This window comes from Leptonotus elevatus, chromosome 1 (genome assembly GCF_054856555.1).
Source record: "Leptonotus elevatus isolate MCC_2025b chromosome 1, RoL_Lele_1.0, whole genome shotgun sequence".
Taxonomy (NCBI): domain Eukaryota; kingdom Metazoa; phylum Chordata; class Actinopteri; order Syngnathiformes; family Syngnathidae; genus Leptonotus; species Leptonotus elevatus.
The window spans coordinates 51,900,055-51,918,646 of NC_141239.1; the positions used below are offsets into that span (position 1 = coordinate 51,900,055).

At 41.2% G+C, this 18,592-nt stretch overlaps 1 protein-coding gene across 17 annotated transcripts in view; it reads left to right on the forward strand.

Annotated features, from left to right (window-relative positions):
• Positions 1-18,592, forward strand: part of nfixb (nuclear factor I/Xb) — a 151,911-nt gene that overhangs the window by 44,358 nt on the left and 88,961 nt on the right. For 8 of the 17 annotated variants that reach the window (XM_086068760.1, XM_086068786.1, XM_086068891.1 and 5 more), the window contains one exon: positions 15,395-15,926. In XM_086068760.1, coding sequence (XP_085924886.1) covers positions 15,395-15,926 — 532 coding nt within the window. Of the gene's footprint in view, positions 1-14,116; positions 14,807-14,878; positions 15,085-15,394; positions 15,927-18,592 lie in introns of those variants that run through there. The other 9 variants (XM_086068752.1, XM_086068794.1, XM_086068872.1 and 6 more) reach the window with 7 other exon arrangements.

Genomic DNA, 18,592 nt, shown 5'->3' on the forward strand with positions numbered 1-18,592 from the left:
TCCCGGATTGGATTGTGTTGTTCTTTTAAGGTTCCACATATTCTGTTAAATGTGGATACGGAGATAAATGTGTTGATGCGTGGTTGGCGGTCAAGCTGCTGTCAGTCCCCTCCGCCACCACATTTTGAGATAAAATCCTAGTGAAACTCAAACTGGGCTCATTATAGTCATCATCTGGAATAAGCGCAATCATCATCATCATCATCATCATCATCTACCACCTGTGGAAGCGCTTCAAGAGTTGCCTGTCACGGTTGCATACTTGTTACCCGGTCATCGCTTTTGGGTTTTGTCTTGTTTTTCCCCTTTCATTGTGCACACCTGAATAAAACTATTTCAGAGGAAGGAAAAGTTAAGAGTCATGTAGGGACCACAAATTGACCGAATATTGCAGCCAGGCTGTGGAGATTTACGATGAAAGTGAATAGGGATGTGTGGGCGGGAATTCAAAGGTGCATGTTTTTTTAATACTTGGAGGAGCTGAAGGCCTTGAGAATGAAATGGAAAAACTTTTTTTGTTTTAAAGACTGTGTTATTTCTCTCCCTTTCAGCTCAGGAAAAAGAGATTAAAAAAAAAAGGGAATTTGGCGGGAAGGATGGAGGCACACTCTTTTTCATAATCATATTAGACTGGAGTCCACGCTATCTTTTTTTTTTATCTCACCGCACAATTAGTGTGATTTACTCTCAATCAATCAGTGCATGACGTGTTTAAACACATTTGAAAAGTATTTAAAACAGACTATGTTGCTGTTTGTGTTCTCCCTTTCCTTTGAAGCGGAGCGTGATTAAAACAGACGATATAGGCATATTGAATTTCCCAGTGGATTGGAAGGAATGCAAATGCATCATAACTATATTATATGAGTTTAGAGCGGTTTGTGTTGCCAAGCCTCTGGAAACAGGAGAGACTTCAATTTCCACAAGTTGCACAAAAGAAACCTTCATCCTGCAAAGACGCAGATACCACAACTGCAACAACACAAAAGGATATCTGACACTGTTGGACTATATTTGACATTTCATAGGCTGCAGCTTTTGCTTCATAAAAAGACATACTTTCTCCTCTTTAACAGAGGAAGCAACCACCACTACCCAAAAAGATTTCTGCCTTTTTGTTTGTGTATTTGTATGTGTGTGTCCGAGTTGTGCAGAACCCGTTTGGCATTTTTGTTGTGAGGGACGTACGTTGCTGGTGGGACTTTGGCCCGCACAATCCCTCCTCTGTTAAAACAATGCGGCAGTTGTCCTCTCTAACCTAATTACTCCCTCCAGGGGGAGAAAGGCAACAGCACCAAATCCCATAGTTAGGAGCTCTGATCTAGGCCCTTTTGCAAGAAAAGGCCTCATTCAATTTTCTCCCGCCTTCATGTACAGGCACACGCTTAATATTTTTCACGGATGTGCAATTTAACTGGTAAAGATGTTAAATATGCTCGTCAGTGTAGTCAGATTCTTGGAACCTTTTGTGATTATCGCTGCTGATGTCATAGGTTTCTCAAGTTTTGGGAAACATATCAAGATGAGTGCAATGTAAGATTATGCTAGCAGGAGTGGACAAATCCTGCAGCATACAAAATAATTAAAAAAAAAACTGAAACGATGGCAAGTTGTCCTTCCTTGCCTGTCTAATATTTCTTTGCTGCATGCCGTCACTTTTCAAAATGTTGATATTGTCAAATCTATCATGGAAGCCCACATTAGGAAGATTAGAAATGGGTTGGTGAAACAATACACACTCTTTTTCTTCCCTGGAGGATCTGTAAAGCTATTTATTGAGGTGTATGAAATATATATTTTCATTTTCAATGAAATTAAGCTAGTTTTCACTGTTGTGAGGAAGAATGGATAGAAGTGATTTCTCAAATGCAGTTGTTATGGGTTCCTCATGGGGATGCCATTAGTGTTTTTCTTGTAGTTTGGTTTGGTTATAATAACAAAAAATGTAAAGAAATTAAAATAGCACTACAGCACTTAACATAAATAAGCACACCTCAACAGATTTATTAGAAAATGTTGTTTCCTTTTTGCAGCAATATTTTTTATGGTATATATGGACAACTGTGGCCACACACAAAAAATTCATATTTCAATAATAATATTAATAATGATAATATTCATCATCATAATAATGCATTGTTGTAAAATAAAATATTTTAGACCAAAGACAAGAATTTATAAAAAAAAATCCATATCAAAGGTGCTGCCCAATTTTGTCAGACAAGTTAAATTGGTTAAACTGTGTTTATCATTGTGGCTGCAGTTTTCAGTTGTGCTCAATTTCTATGTTCTATTTTCTATGTTGCGCCTCTCATGTGATTAAATCTTAACATCCAATGTACTGTGAAGGTGTATATAACGAAACATCTAGCGAGTGTATTTAGACATGTAGACCAAATTGGTAGTGATGGATGGAGTGTGTGTGGTCCATCAGGGTGTAAGGTAGTAGTGAGGGGTGCAACGGTAAGCCAGAAATCAGGAATTGGTCACGGTTCGGTTCATATTCGGTGAGCAAAATGCAAAACACAAAACTGCTTATCTCTCACTAAAAGGAACATATTTCAGAAATATATACAAAACAATGGATAAAATAAAAGTAAACAATATTATTTAATGATTTATCCCATCTTAAATATGTTCTTTTTAAAAATTAATATCTTCTTTTTCAGAAATGAACGATACAGTTCAAGTTTTACTTAGCTAATAATAAATAATCCATGGAAATTGTTATTACTCTTGCTCAAATGCTTAGGAGATATGCTGCTTGATGTTGCGTTTGCATTATTGTTATTTTTTGGTGCTGCAGTGTTTACAAGTGAATTAACAAGTTTGACATAGCGCCTAGGATATTGCTAACCATGATGTCCACTAACCACAGGCTGAGCTGCACTGTATGTGTTTACAGAGAACAAAAACCTGAGGCTATTACAATGCCGTCTACTCACAACCTGTCCCTACGTTCCGTACCGAAAGGTTAAAGTATGAATGCTTCCCTGGTATTAAACCAAACAACACTGGAGGATGGCAATTGTTCAAACCAAGCTTTGAAGTTTGTTAATTCCAAATTGAATTCAGCTTGACCATAAATTTCCCAAGGGTCAATATGTAGATGTAATTTCTGGATTCCAGGAAAGCGAGCAAGTGGCAACAGCCACAGGGACAAGTCGAAAGTCGCAACAACACGTTAAATATGACATCATTAAGTAACAGCATTAAGTAACAGTAGTAATAGGAATGGCCTTTTGAAGGCAATTTGACGATGGGAAAAATTACAATATATTAATACATGAATTTGTATATTTAATGTGATGGCCTTTGAACGCCAGTCAGTGTCTTATTGAGGAATTCATGTTGCTCGAGAAGTTGCCATTGCAGAGATGAAGATGTGGAAGGAAATCTCGAATTATTTTTCCATTGAACTACAACAAATGACAATAACATTATTCAAAACAAATTAAACTTTTTCCTCCCTTCTGATTTTCTCTATTCCTTCTAATAACAAACTTTGAAACTGTTTTTTTTTTTAGCATTGAATTACATCAACTTCCACAGAAATAACAGAATTTTTTTTTATTTCTTTACAGATAATGTGAAAATAATTGCTTCATCCTGCAAAAATCTCCTGTATGTCAAAACATGTATATTATGTAAACACGATCCTGAATAAATGAACATTTTAGATGGGCAACGATTAATTCCAAACTGCATGGCTTGGCTGGTCTGTATGCCTGTCATCGAAGAGTAACATATATCCGGATTGTACATACCTCAAAATTTCAAACATGTCAATAAATCACTGCTTTTGCAACATAAAAGTTGGCATAATGTTCAGCACCATAAACACTGTCATTGCGTTTCACCTGGCTCCTTTCTTGTTTTACGGAAAACAATGTGAAAAGGATTCCACCGGTGTCTGTTTCTTAGCGTCTGGAATTAAACTCACTAGCTATTAAATAGTTAAGGGTCAGAAAAGAGTGACTAAATGGTTGAGATGGGAACGCTGACTGTGCTTTTGTAAATGAGCTCCCTTGTTTACATCCATTCTGTGAGTGTAAGCCACACAATTCAGCGGGGACACACTTTGGCGGCCGCTGAAAGACAAATCGATTATAAATAATGCAGATATATTGGTACTAGAACCGTTGTTCTGTGATACCGCAATGGAAAAAATGAAAGAGTACTAAAAATGACACAAGTACAAGTACTTTCTCCGAAGAAATGGCCACAAACTCTCGTGCTATGATATACTGTATAAAGAGTTGAAGGAGCGACACGTTAGCAAATGTAACACATCTAAACGAGCCACCTTTGAATAGAAGTCAACAAACAAGCGTGAATTATTTTGTGCCAAGCAAACTCGCTCCCCACTGGTTGCATTTGGTCAATAGTGTTTGTAGATGATCTCATTGAAGCACACAACCCCTCCAGCTACAGATCTGCATTGTGTCATTATATATTTAATTAAGATGATGCAGGGCTCGAGACTGCGGCCGAAATGCTCGCAAATGCAGCCAACTTTTCGGTGTGCGCTGGTAAAAATTGGATCCGGTGGCACGAGCACAAGGGATGCGCCTTTCCACGTGCGAATGTTCTGAACGCGTCTGATTGAATATCTTGAAAACTGCGTGACGTTTGTCTCAATAATAAATGCACGTGCCCCCTGATCCACAAACACACCTTCAACAATTCACAAGCAGAATCGAATAGGGACAAATGAAAAGTCATGATGAATATATTCACAAAAATTTTTTGTTTGTGGATATATTTATGGATCTAAAAAAAATTGAAAATTTCACATATATATGTGAGTAATTCTGAGAGAAATATCTCCCTACACTTTAAGAGCTGGCCCCTCCCTATGAGTTGAACAAAATAATGTTCACATAAAAGCAGAGCCTTTGTTTTGTTTTTTACATGATGTCTTCTTTAAAAGTTATATTAAATAAATGACCCGTTTTATCAGCCACTGCTTGTTGCAGACAAAAAATTTGCAAATATTGTGAGTCACTGTCAATCTTTACGTGATATTAAACAACAGTATGCCCATTAAGACAACTTTCCATCAGCAAATATACGACGGTCATGCTGTACATCCCCCCAAAAAAGGTAGAGCCCTTTGATTACAAGTGAATGATTTGAAGTGCTTGTAAATGACAGTGTACATTTATTTTTGATTAGGGTTTTTATTTTTGTTACTTAAGGAATAAATCAAGCATAATCAAAGATAGGAATAGTGCACAGTGCACACTGTTAAAGCTTATACAGTATATTAGAGCAGTATATTAGAACACAGATTGATTAATTTTTTTTTTTTTTACAAAATGTTTTGGTCAAGAATGTGAAAATCCAATGTGCATGAAAACAATAAATGATCGTAATTTTTGAAGTCGTGGCAGGATTATTGAACTGCTCACTACTGAGAAGAGTCTACAAAAATGAATCAGTAGACGTATGTTGTCTACTGGGCACATTTTTTACTTTTTTATGGAGGCAATTATGAACTGTCCAAGCAATAAACCAGAGAGGGAAACAAAGAAATGTGTGCTGCTTTTCACACTTTGACATTTAGTGACAAAAGTATTTCTGATGTGAAGCAATTTTGATAATTCAGACAAGGCTACACATTTTAGTAGCCGCGAGAGAATTTATTTATATTTGTTAAATATTTTCAGTAAGTTGAGCTGTTTTATGAAATGTAGTGTTTTTTTAAGAGACAGTAGTTATTGTGGCGTGCGAGTGTTGATTTGTTTGCGCCATCCGTCATGTATGAGGTCACTCGGCCACGTTTGTGCGATTGGCCCCATGGCCGCAGCAGAAGCGGTGCTTTGAAATGATTGCTCAACTTGCTGTGTTAATCACTATGCTCCAAGTTTTATATTGTGTCATGATCACCTTTTGTTCTGAGAACCCATTGGTTCTATGATCCCTTTTGCTTGACCAATAAAATGGTAGTGAACAGACATCGACAGATATTTTAATGAATGTAAATGTATTGCAATTAGCAACAGCAGTCTTTCTTTCGATTGCCTTCACCTCTTCCTTCCACTTGATTTCCCTCTGGCCTTTATCAGGGCTCGTACAGACACATGCAACCACACCTCTGTTAAATATTTGCCCCTGGTTGCTGTTTTGTACACCCGTGGAGGGAAGGGCGACAAGGTAAAGGCCTACAGGCTTCGCATTTGGCTTCCTGCTTTGTTCAAGATTCATACAGGCAACACCTGACATGCTGGTTTAATTAACAGCCACCCGGTGGCTTCAACTTGCCTCAGATAGGACGGCTGCTTAAGAAAGGTGGCCGTGCCGTGCCGTGCGGTGGTGGCGGCGGCGGCGGCGGCTCGCGCAGACGTGGAGGCTTGCGAGTTAGAGGAGCATTTGCATAAAGGGCAGGGCAACATGCCCAGTGGTGGAAGAGGTTGGCATCGCGCCTTTCAGACTGGCACAGAGGAAAGACTGGAGAGACAGACAGAAAAAGAGGGGGTGTAGTCAATAGTGCATCCCTTGTTCAGAGAGAGGAGGTCCCTCGTTGTTGGCAGGAGCGCAGGCTAAATCTCCAGTTTGATTGTGTGCTAGATTGTCCCTTTATTTGTCTGATTGCAAAGCGTTCAACGCTGCATTAGTACTGGGCTTTATTTTCCTGCAGCTTTTATTCAGACACGAGATTTTCTATCTCTCGGCTTGCTCTGCCATTGTCGTTTTGCATATGTCTCCGCGTTTATGGCCAATCGGCACACCAGGCATTTTTTGGAGAACTTCCTAGACTCTTTGCCGGATCCAGTCTGCTCTCAAGCATCCCAATAAGGTTAACAAACCCGTTTGATTGCTCTGTATTCAAACGTGTTTTCAACAATTTACAATTTGCACGGGGCGTACAGATAAATATAGGCCTCGCAACAAGCACAAAGCGACAGCCGACTCATCATCAGGCGCTGCGTGTACACACCTGCAAGTGTGTTCTACTTTCTGATTCTCCAAATGCATGCGCAGATGTTATGTGGTATCGGACGCAAAGGTCAGAATAGTTCGTGTTGGACTGTTTGACTTGATATTTGGCCCAAGGTTCAGAGAAGGAATGCGTATTCTGTGCAGATTCTTCCCCCACGTTGCTTTTGCATTGACCACTCAGTATAACGTGCATCCGAACCTCCTGACAATGAAGTCGGGCTGAACATTTTTTTTTAATCCATAAATATTTTGGTTTTATAGTTTATACTTACACAAAATTAAAGGCATATGAATCATGAATTGATATAAAAAACAATTTCAAATTCAGTTGTTAACTGACTAAACACTTAGATTTCTATTTTTTAGGCATTCGCTATGACAAACCTCACACAATTCTAGTGTGACGTAAACATAAATCAGATAACAACAATAATTCAAACAAATCTCTGGCTTTCACTTTTGACATTCCATGAAACAATGACGTGTAAACATGTGGACTGCACTTCTTTAGCACTGAACTTACCTAGACATATAAATAAACAAATAAATAAAATATACATGTGTATATATATAAAAAATAAAGCCTTCAGATGAACCAAAATGAAAACAATTTCCCCCCCAAAATCGCACCCTTTGCGATTAGACAATTGTGTTTACTACACTGAAATGCCGATTTGAATTCAATGAATTGTTCAGCCCTAACACAAAACCAATACAATCCCAATTTATGGTTATGTGGGTGTCTCAATGAACAAATTCTATGCTATACTCAATAAATTAATGGTGTCCAAATTACTGCCCCGGGGCCATTTGCGGCCTGCAATCCATTTTCAGCGGCCCACGGCATATACTAAAAATGACCTTTGACATGGCCCGCAAGGTTAGCTATAAACATAATAAACACATATAATTTCTTGCTTGTTTTGAATTGAATTGATATAATTCTATTGTTGAATCCATTCAAATTCAACAATTTTAAAGTGGCCGCTTTATCCTTCCATTTTTCTGTATGCGGCCCTCAAACCAAAACGTTTGGACACGCCTGCTGTAAAGTGTCCGAAAATTGATTTGATGGCACGAGCACAGGATTCAGCGATCCTGGGTGTTAGCGGGTTAAGTTGCTTTCCATTAAGTTTGATATATCCGAGTGATCTGCATGCAACGGTAAAAGGCCGGAGCAAGAAAATGCAGAATGCACAGTTACAAACTTTGAAGAGGAAACGCATTTTCCAATGTTAAAGCTGTTCTTAAGAGGGGGGGGAAGCCCAATAACAACAGCGAGCCCTAGAAGTATCCATCAATGTGATGGAAAAAGAAGGTGTAAGTGCTAATAGGGTGTTAATGCTTGCTCATAAATCAGTCAAACACCGTGCACCTTGAGTGTGGAGAAAGGTGGAGACAACACCATATTACTCATTAATACATGCTCAACAATGCATTTTCCACAGTGAGCGATTCCGGATGAAGCTTTAGCGATCGTTTAGTGTGGCAACAATCGATTTAGTGGTGCACTTTCCGTGTGAAACGGCACGGGTGACATCGGCATTCTTAAAAGAGAGGTGAGCTCCTTTCGCCAGCAAGTTAAGACTTGAACATTGAGATCTATTCCAATGAAGAAATTCAATTTATGCACAAACATAAGAGTGCTTATGTTATAACATCGCCTTGCTTTGGGCAGCATTAGACTGTGATAAAAAAGAAAAGAAAAAAGTTACGTCATATAGTAAAAGCTACTTTTAGCTTCCTAGAGTGGAAGCTAAAAGCAGTTTTTGCTTTTATTCAAACTGTATCACATTCAATCAGTTTAAAAGTGGGCAGTAGAGTAAATAATATGAATTTGTTAAATCCTTTCTTTGTTGCAGTGTGTTTACCGATTGCACAGCTGGTTTTCAACAGAGTAGAAAATTAACGCCCACTGTTGGCCAAATGCTGCTAAAAACTGGCTGTGGTTGTTCAAGTTGGTCACATCTACCAGACACTTTGGCAGGATTGGGATTTGGATCTTTTTTTTCACAGCCAATATTCATTTTTCCCAAATCACAACTGTTATATTTAAAAATGTTAGCACAACAAATCACATTCCAGTCCAGTCGGTAGTAGCGGCCGAGAGAGCAGCAGTCTGTTTCCTGGCACGGTGAGAAAACAGTCGTGGCTGTCGTGAGGCTGAGTCTGCCTTGCCTGGCCGGTGACTCGCATGAATAAATGCATACGCAAGCAGCAAATAAGCTTACCTGTGCATTATCTGGATAATATCACAATAACTATTACAAGATCAAAAGGTTCAGCCATTACAAAAAAAATCGGAATCTATTTTGATCCAACCTGCGAGAGAAATTGGCAGAATTAAACTGCATCATCATCATCATCAAGTAATATTTTGATAGGTCAAATATTTTAGTGTGCCAAATCAATTGTCTTGTGAGGGATGCAGATGCAGAAACATGACACCAAAATTCTCCTGTTCGTTCCACAAACCAACCGGGACTTCAATACTGCTTATCATCTGCATATACACACATCGCATGGCATTAATTGATCAGTTCACTTTCATTTTGAACAGATAATGGGTTGGGCCTGGGTTTGAATTCACTGAATTTACCTTGCAATGTGCAACCTGCTGTCGAATGTAACACTCCCGTTGATGGAGAAGTAAATAGAGGTTCCAGCGAGGCATCAGAGCCTCTTTGTCGGACTGGAATGCGCCGTCCGTGCCTCTTCCTCTGTTGGTTGGGCCGTGGACCACCCTGGGCAAAGTTAGCAAGCAGACACCGCAAATTGCTTGCAGATTTTTTCACACATCGCAAGGTGCGGGTTTTCTGAACTCAGATGAGTACAAGTCATTCAGGATGTTAATGCCTAACTTGCTTGCCGCAGCAACAAAGAGTGTGGCTTGTTCTGGCCTACTTTTTTCTCCCTAATTTCAAATGTAATCATGTGATGACTAACCAGAGTAGTAGTAGCGGTAAAGCTCTGAATACGCAGGACTTGACCAACAGAAAACCAGTAAATACTTCAATCTGTTTTCTTGAAATTCGTTTGTGGAAATGTGCACCACACACCTGATTGAAGCTCTGTGTATCGCGACTCCGTCCTGGTCTCGTCTGCCACCGTCCTCTATACTGGACTGGCTTTCAGTCAGCTGAGCTTAAGTCAAGGGGATGTGGTGTCATGCTCTGTGCAGGGTCAGGGACATTTAGTTTGGGCAGGAGAGGACAGCAGAGTCCCACCAGCACCGAGCCTCACTAATTAATGGCTGGGCGTTTGGTGGGCCCTCTGGTCATGCAGCCTGTGTTTTAATTGGTCTAATGAGATGCAGTGCCACCTCAGCGAGGTCAGATGACACAGGAAGAGACAAAGCCGGGTGGAGAGGCCTAAAGCGAGGCATTGTGGGGCGGCCAGATTTTTTTTTTCTCCAGATTTGAGCTGTCTTGCAGTTTCCCAAAAAAATAAGCAATGGATAACAGAAGACATTTCCATTAATTGTTCAGAAAATACAAAATTGGTTAAATATTTAGTGGGTATATGCAAATGTTAGAATACAAAAAGCACAAATGAAATAATAATAATTAAAAAATAATCACTTTTTGAAAGCAATAGGCCCGATCTGGTTCACATTATTTGTACAAACATTATGTTGTTGAAAGATTGCACGCTATTAAGAGTTGAATAATATAATTATAATAATAAGTAAAATAATGGAAACACCCCTCCCTTAAATACATTCATGCAAACATATTTAAATATTTTCAGATTCAGATTTAGAGTGTAATCTTCTTTCCCCCCTATTATACTAGTGATGAACTGAATAATCAAATTGATTTATTTGCATAAATGGCTGGGAAATGCACCCCATATCATGCCACATATTTGATTTTGTCAAAAAAATTAAAACAATGTGTGACTTATTCTAAATATTTATAATATAATTAAAGGAGACGGTGAGAGTGCAGCGAGATTTACGCTGTTTGACGGACTTTTCCCCTCCACAGTGAAAGAGTTAATCCCAAATTGGCACCCGTGCAGTCTCCGTCAGACGTGCAGAGAATAAAAAAAAAAGAAAGAAAGGAAAGGAAATCACCTTGCGTTTAAAACAAGTCGGCTAGACGCTTTCTGCGAATGTGATTTTTATTTTTTTGACGAATTAAGTAAATGTGTGTTTAGCGTAAAATACAATACTATAGTTTGGCGGCGCAGTGTTTTTAGAAATGCGGGTCTCAGCAAATGCAGCACGGTGTGCAAGTATCAAGTGACATCCGAAAGAGAAGATAAACGCGCGGTTCGTTTCAATGACACACACATTGTGTGCGTGTGTCGCGTCGAACTGACGAAAGCTTTTTATTCTGTTGCACAACTGGGGCGCTTGCAAAAGAAAAAAACACACGCTTTTGATATTATTTATGGCACGCAATCGGTGATGCGCCATTTAAAAAAAGTAAAAAGAATGTGTCCCCGTAGTAGAGCTGGGGAGTAAGTAAGCTGTTTTTATTTATTGATTGATTTTTTTTTAGGGTGGTGGAAGGTAGGGTGGGTGTAATGGTGCACCCGGGCTAAAGACTCACATCTGCAGGTTTTTGAAACCATTAATTAAACTCAGTATTTGACTTTTAAATCACGTGACATGAACCCGAAAGTCTATCATGTTTGAGATGAAAATTAGAAGAAATAAGCAAAAAACATACAAGTAGAAAATGATTTATGGTACTCAATCGATGCTATTAAACAAAAATAAATGTGTGTATTGTATCCCCCTGTTGGAATCCATTAAACCAATTTAGTATTTGCCTTTTAAAGCACATGACTCAAACCCGGAAGTCCATTGAAGTTGAGATTGAAATAAGGGCAGGGTCCGAATGTGCAAACGAAAAAAATGTATTGCACTCAAGATGACCCACAATGCATTTAGAAAAGTAATGAACATTGATTGTCACGCAACTGGTAGATATAGACCACAATGCATTGCGAGTATGAAAAAAAGAAATGGCGTGAGAATCAAAAGTGAAACAATAACTACCGGTATATAATATGGAAATATTTATTACTTTAGATGACTACTTTAGAAGTAGTGAGCTGGCTGTCTGAATCGTCAAACAAAATGAGGGCACCATTTATTGCGCTACTATATAGTGCGGGAGTATGTACTGAATGAGGGGTTTAAGGGATAATGGTGGACATTTGGACACAGCCAAGCTGTCGTTATTTTAGGTTAAAAAAAAATCCATATCAATGGAAAATCACAGTTTCTAAGTGATGCTAAATCCAACCTAAATCTGAATTACAAGTACGTTTGTCCTAATTTCTTTCCCAGGTAAAGAGATTAACCTTAAATCACCTTCCATGTGTTGTTTATCTTGGCTCCAGGACCCCATTGAGTGGATCGTAACCATTCAAGTAGGTGGGCCTGCATGTAAAGCGGACACGCTGATCTAATGCTCACCCACGGAGGGTTCCACTTTGTCGTTTTACTCCCACAAGATTTGGCACTTTTGGATTTGTACTTAGGTGCTGTTTTCAGGCAAGTAGTATGACTAAGGAGAATGAGTGGAACAGCCTTGAAGTCAAATTTTTGTGACATTTGAATGGGGACGTATTTGCATTTTGGCAGGGTCACCCAGAAAGCCGTCATTTAGTTTGAAAGGCAGACACAGGAATCTCATTCAAGTGCCAGTTTATCTCATAGCGTCGACTCTCCGGATTTTTGTTCTGCAGGTGGTGGCAGCAAAAAAAAATAAAAAATGGACATACAAATATTAAATTTGACTAAGAAGCCACCTTCACACCACACACATTTAGAGACTTGTGAATCCCTTTTCCTTTATTGGCTTCTATTGTTGCTTTATCTAATTTGGCATCAGTCAGCTGAGACTGAAGCCGAGTGAGGATGAATGTGGAGGTGTGAGGAGTGAGAGGCAGTCAGTTCTCCGCCAGGCCTGTGTTGCCTCTCTGGTCCTGCAATGAAGCTCAATTGAATGTTCTGCAGTTTGGAATCGGAAGACACAAGGTTTTATTAGCGCGACAATTGGTTGCATTATGCACGAGTTCCCGTGTTTGCTTCAAGCATTGATTAAATGAGAATTTCAAGCTTAATCCAAGCCACAGCGTGAGTTTTTCAAGAGTCAGCAGAATCTAATGAAAATGAATCACAGTGGTTTTAGTCTTATGACATCAGCAGGAAGGCATCGTTAACATCAGATTTTTATCTGTAATTATTGACTCCAGCAGTCTGTTGATTGTTTTTTTGTTTCTTTGCAGCTCTCGAATGATGAAGCCCATTTGTTGTTTTTTTCTCATCTAGGATGAGGATTGAAGAGTACACCTTCAGACTAGCTGTCTGCAGTGCAGGTGCTACCCTGAATGACTTGCCTGGCGATAAGGCAACATGGCAGCCGGCGGCGCCGCTTGCAGACTGGTTTCCCAAAATTGTCATGGGAGTTTGGGAGGATGTGTGTCATTTTCGGATTCAGAGGCGGCACATCACACTCTGCTGAGCATTTATCTTGTATGGAAACAGCTGAGGCAATTTCATTTTTGCCTCCCTTGTTGCCTTTCTCTCCAAAATCTGTAAGCATATCTGCATTTGAGCGACTGTATCGGTGCCTGGAAATCATCTGGCCGTTCATGCGTATGTGCCTGGTGTGTACGCAGTCAGAGCCCGGGCTGGCCGGGTTTGTTTCCCCCCTCTTTGTTTGCTGTGGTAAACCCACGAGCAGCTGCGGGTGGTGCTGGTCTGGAGGGATTGTGAAGCTGCGCCTCTGTGCCATCCTCTGCCAAGGTGGCATTATGCAAGCCGAGCGCAGGGCAGGGTTGTGGGGGGGGGGGGGGGGGGGGGGGGGATGGCAGCCATACTAAAGATGGAGGCAGGCTAAGGGCTGCGGGGGATTGGTGCTGGGGAAGACTTACTCCCCTGAACTTTGTCTCTGTGTCAGAGTGGAACTTGTCGATTTGGCAAATTGTGCGACGTTGGACAAGGCTACACACTCTCCGGCAGCCCCCCCACCCCTCAACCTCATTGCCACCCTCCCTCCTCCCTCTGTCTCTCTTCCCTCCCTTTCAGCTCTTGAAGCAAACGCATTGGCTGAGCTACAGGCGTCGCGTTGCCAAATAGGTGGGCCTTACTCGCGCTTGGCAAAGGCTCAAGCAATGGTTGGGGAAAGAGCGCGGCGAGGACGAGAGACAGCAAGCGGGAAAACAGAAAGAGAAAGAGAGAGAGTTGGAGAGAAAAGGGGAAAAAAGAAGCGGCACTCGGCTTTGCCAGCGGTCGTATGCGCTCGTCCAACATTGATTCGACTCTCCTTTTTTCCCCCCCGTTCTGTGCTCTGCTCTCCCTGCCCCCCCTGCTTCTCTGTGTGTGTATGTGTGTGTGAGTCTTGCACCGGGCCCAGGGATCAGAACAGACACCACTACCAATTACTCCTTGCCAAGGATTTTTTCAAGGCTTTTTTTTTTTTTTGCAGGGTGGGGGGTGATGCACAATGGATCATTTAATTTTTAAGTGCATCATCTCTGTTGTTCTCTTTTTTACCCCCACATTGCAATACTGTTAATAATTCTATTTTTGCTGGACTTTTTTTGTGTGTGTGCATTTTCTGCTTTTGCCTAATGACCTGCTGGCCAAGTTCCTATTGCAGTGAAACCTGAACTTTTTCCCTCCTGATTTTTTGTTTAAAAAAATCCAACCCGCTGCTTTTAGTAAGCAGCTTATTCTGCTAATTATTTTTGACATTCCCTCAATTTTTTTTCTCTACTCTTTGCCAAACCAGACCTTGCTTTACATTGGGGAGCGCGGGAGGAAAAAAAAACTGTTGCAGATTTTTTTTTTTTCACTTTAAACGCTGTGCCAAATTTATGATGAGAGTGCAAAATGGTAACTACCAGGCCGTCTGTCTTCTTCTAGCTGTGTGGTGTTCTGTGACCATTTCTGTCTGCTTTCAGTTTGTTGTGGAAATGTGAGTCTGCTTGGAGCTCCTTTGCATGATAGCAGAGACAGGAAATGGTATGGCTGATCTTTTAGCAGCACATTTCAACAGTGGTGCTCTTGTGGCGGCAAAACTTGGCGATGCTGAGCGAGCGGTGTGTGGCAACGCTGGCACGGGAACGCTATGGCGAGATCTGGGCTTTGTTGCCCAGAGATATGTAGTGAAGGTATTATGGTTCGGCAGAATAATTTCTCTTTTACTGCAGAAACTGGCACGTGTGCACCGGCTTGGATTTTCATAATTTTTATTTATTTGTGTAAAAGGAGACAATTGATACGATTTTTTTTTGCAATTTAAATTGTTTGTTTTTATTTATTTTTGTTTACATTATGTTAGAATGTGTGAATTTGAATTTAATACTACTGTTTAGTAGTTTTAAGTTTAATGCATATGTGCTCCTTTTGGTATATTAGCATGCTTTGCTAAAAAAAAAAAAGAATCTCATTATCAACACTTTCTTCTCTGCCATCCACCAGGATGAATTTCATCCCTTCATCGAAGCCCTCCTCCCCCATGTCCGTGCCTTCTCGTACACCTGGTTCAACCTGCAGGCCCGCAAGCGCAAGTACTTCAAGAAGCACGAAAAGCGGATGACCAAGGACGAAGAGCGCGCGGTGAAGGACGAGCTGCTGGGGGAGAAGCCCGAGATCAAGCAGAAGTGGGCCTCGCGCCTGCTGGCCAAGCTCCGCAAGGACATCCGGCCCGAGTTCCGCGAGGACTTTGTGCTCACCATCACGGGGAAGAAGCCGCCCTGCTGCGTGCTGTCCAATCCCGACCAGAAAGGAAAGATCCGCCGCATCGACTGCCTGCGTCAGGCCGACAAGGTGTGGAGGCTGGACCTGGTGATGGTCATCCTGTTCAAGGGCAGCCCGCTGGAGAGCACGGACGGCGAGCGACTGGTCAAGTCGCCCCAGTGCTCCAACCACGGCCTGTGCGTCCAGCCGCATCACATTGGAGTGACGGTCAAAGAGCTGGACCTCTACCTGGCCTACTTCGTCCACACGCCAGGTATGTAACACGTTTGACCTTCATACACAAACTAGCCACGCAGGTTAGCTTCTTCTTCTGAACTACACAAACTAGTGACCTTAAGTCAGTCTCTACTGCTTAATTTTCAACACGTTTCTGAGACTTTCACACATTTTTACCCTTAAGAGATCCTGCGCATTTAACAGTGAGGATTCAAACCTGTGTTTACCTCGGGATGTGTTTGCGTCAGTACATTTGTTTAAGTATTTGCACACAAATTTGTCTAAATCCAAACGTGCACGTTTCCCAGCATCGTCTGTAAACAGAAGCATCTGCAGACCTGTTTATCAGCATGTGTGCGGGAATTGCCGTGCCCGCGCGCAGCAGTATGTCATGTGGCTATAATCCACGTGAATGTTTTGAGGAGATTGGTGTGTATCAGTAGCAGTGTGCTGCGCGTGGCTTTCTTATTTTTTATTTGTGCGTGCGTGACAGCTGGCCTGATCCCAGGCAGAGTCCGCCTGTCTGCATCCTCAACCTGAATGAATCCAGCTCAGCTTTCTTTTCTATAACAACCAATACACACGCGTACACATGTGCACACACACGCTATACACCAAACCAACCTCCATCATTGATTATGGCATTGCGATCATTCAAGCAAGTCAGGGCTTAATTTTGTTCATCGGATGCTTTCTTTTTCTTTATATTTCTGGAGAAATATGCAGGAATTATCCTGTAAGAACATGAATTCATTTACTCATAGATTTTGTATATGGTCACTTTTCAAGAGACACCCAAAATGGCACGTTTATCTTTGTTCAATCATTAACATTGCATCATCAAAGAGAACAAGCCATTTTCAACACTGTAGATTGGTCAATAATTCATAAAAATGACACACACACACACGTGTGGAGTGACCAAAAGTATAGATTTAAAAAAATATATGAAATTTGACAAATTGTGACTCATAAGGTGTCAGCCCGATACCAGCTAAATTAACTAATGTTACGAATAAATACCTAATAAAAATTTGAAATGAAATTGCCTTCATTTACTATAAATTTGTTTCTAAAGGGCAATTTGCAAAAAAATAAATACATAAATAAAAAAGCTAAATTATTGATAAATCAATAAAAAGCAATATCTGGCTCAAGAAAATGCCATTCAGGTATTGATTGCATTTGTCTTGAGTGATTATAATTTTTACCTAATGTGCAGCTTAATGGTAATATTTGAAATGTATTGAATAACATGTAATAAGGTGCATTGATAATTTTGCACATACTGCATTGTGTCTGATATTTTAAATACATGCTATATTTGGGCAAATTTTACACACTCACACTCGCACACACTACCCTTTTATTATGATCCCAGCTTCATTTAGCGCAGACTGGCCTACAGTTACTGGGCCTTAATTCTTCTAGTTGGCAGCGAGGTGCAGCCTTCCTCCGTGACAGAGAACCCCATGCCAGGCTCTTTTCAGCCCAGTGTGTAACACTGCTTGAGTTTGCCGGGCCTCCGTGAGCGCCTCTTCCTGTTCCACAATGCGCCGTGGCGAAGCGCGGCTCAGATTAGCTCCCAGCGCAGCCTGGTGCCCCTCAGAGGAAAGCCTTTATTTAGCCACTGCCAGAATCCGCCAGCCAGTCAGAAGCCGCCTGCATGCACTGGAATAGGCTTCGTCTTTTCTGCTGTGTGCTTGTGCATACGTTAAATGTATTTCATACATGTGGCGTAAATAAATCACTTGATTTTGTATGAGCCAGCCACAACATTCGGGCTTCCTTTCCTGACTTTCTTCTCCACCTGCAACGAGAGTGGAGCAAAGTAAACATCCTTTTTTTTCTTCGATTTTGTGCCATTTAGTCCAAGAATGAACTGGAGTTTACAGAGGACAAACAGAGCATGCGTCCATTTTAACCTTTGGTGTGGTAGTTTTCCACTTTTATTCATAGTCCCTGGTTCCAGGGTGTCCATGCCTTTACGGAAGCTATCAGTTGCCAGGCCTGATGATTGGACTGCATCCGTCTCACTCAGCCCCCCTTCCCCAGCCCATGCATGGCCAAAGTGTTTGGGCCCACTGATGTCACTGTCACCAGCTGCAGGGGAGGCTCCGCTTTCAAGTGGTATGATTGACAGGACAGCAGATCCTCCCTCGATTTAACCCCTTGTCTGTGGATGCTTCTCTGCTGGACACTGTTGCAAATTTCAAGGCTAGGATTTTGACACCCTGCGCTGCGTGACTGGACTGAGCTTCAGCAGCTCAAAACAGAATTTGGTTCGGCACTTCTGCGCTGCAGCTGCAACCTAACACAAGCAAAAGAGGCTTTTCCCCCCCTCTTATGATGAATACATATATTGTCAGGCACTAATGATTTATTTTCTCCTCACTTATTTTGCATCTGAAGATGATTAAAAAAAGAAAGATTTGTGTGAAGTGTAGGACATGAGGCGGGAGGGGGCCTGAGTTTTTTCTTTGAACACGTTTATGGAAACCCACGTTTGGCTCAGCATTCGGGCTCCGCTTTGGCCCCGCTTCCACCCAGAGGCTCAGATCAGGTCATGTTCTCCCAACAAAGTGTTCCGTATTTGTCATTCTTACTCATCCACACACTTCCAGCATTAGTCATGTTTAGAGTCCGAGCTCATATGAATTTCATTACTTGTGCCGTTATGATAAAAAGATGTTGCAGAGAGTG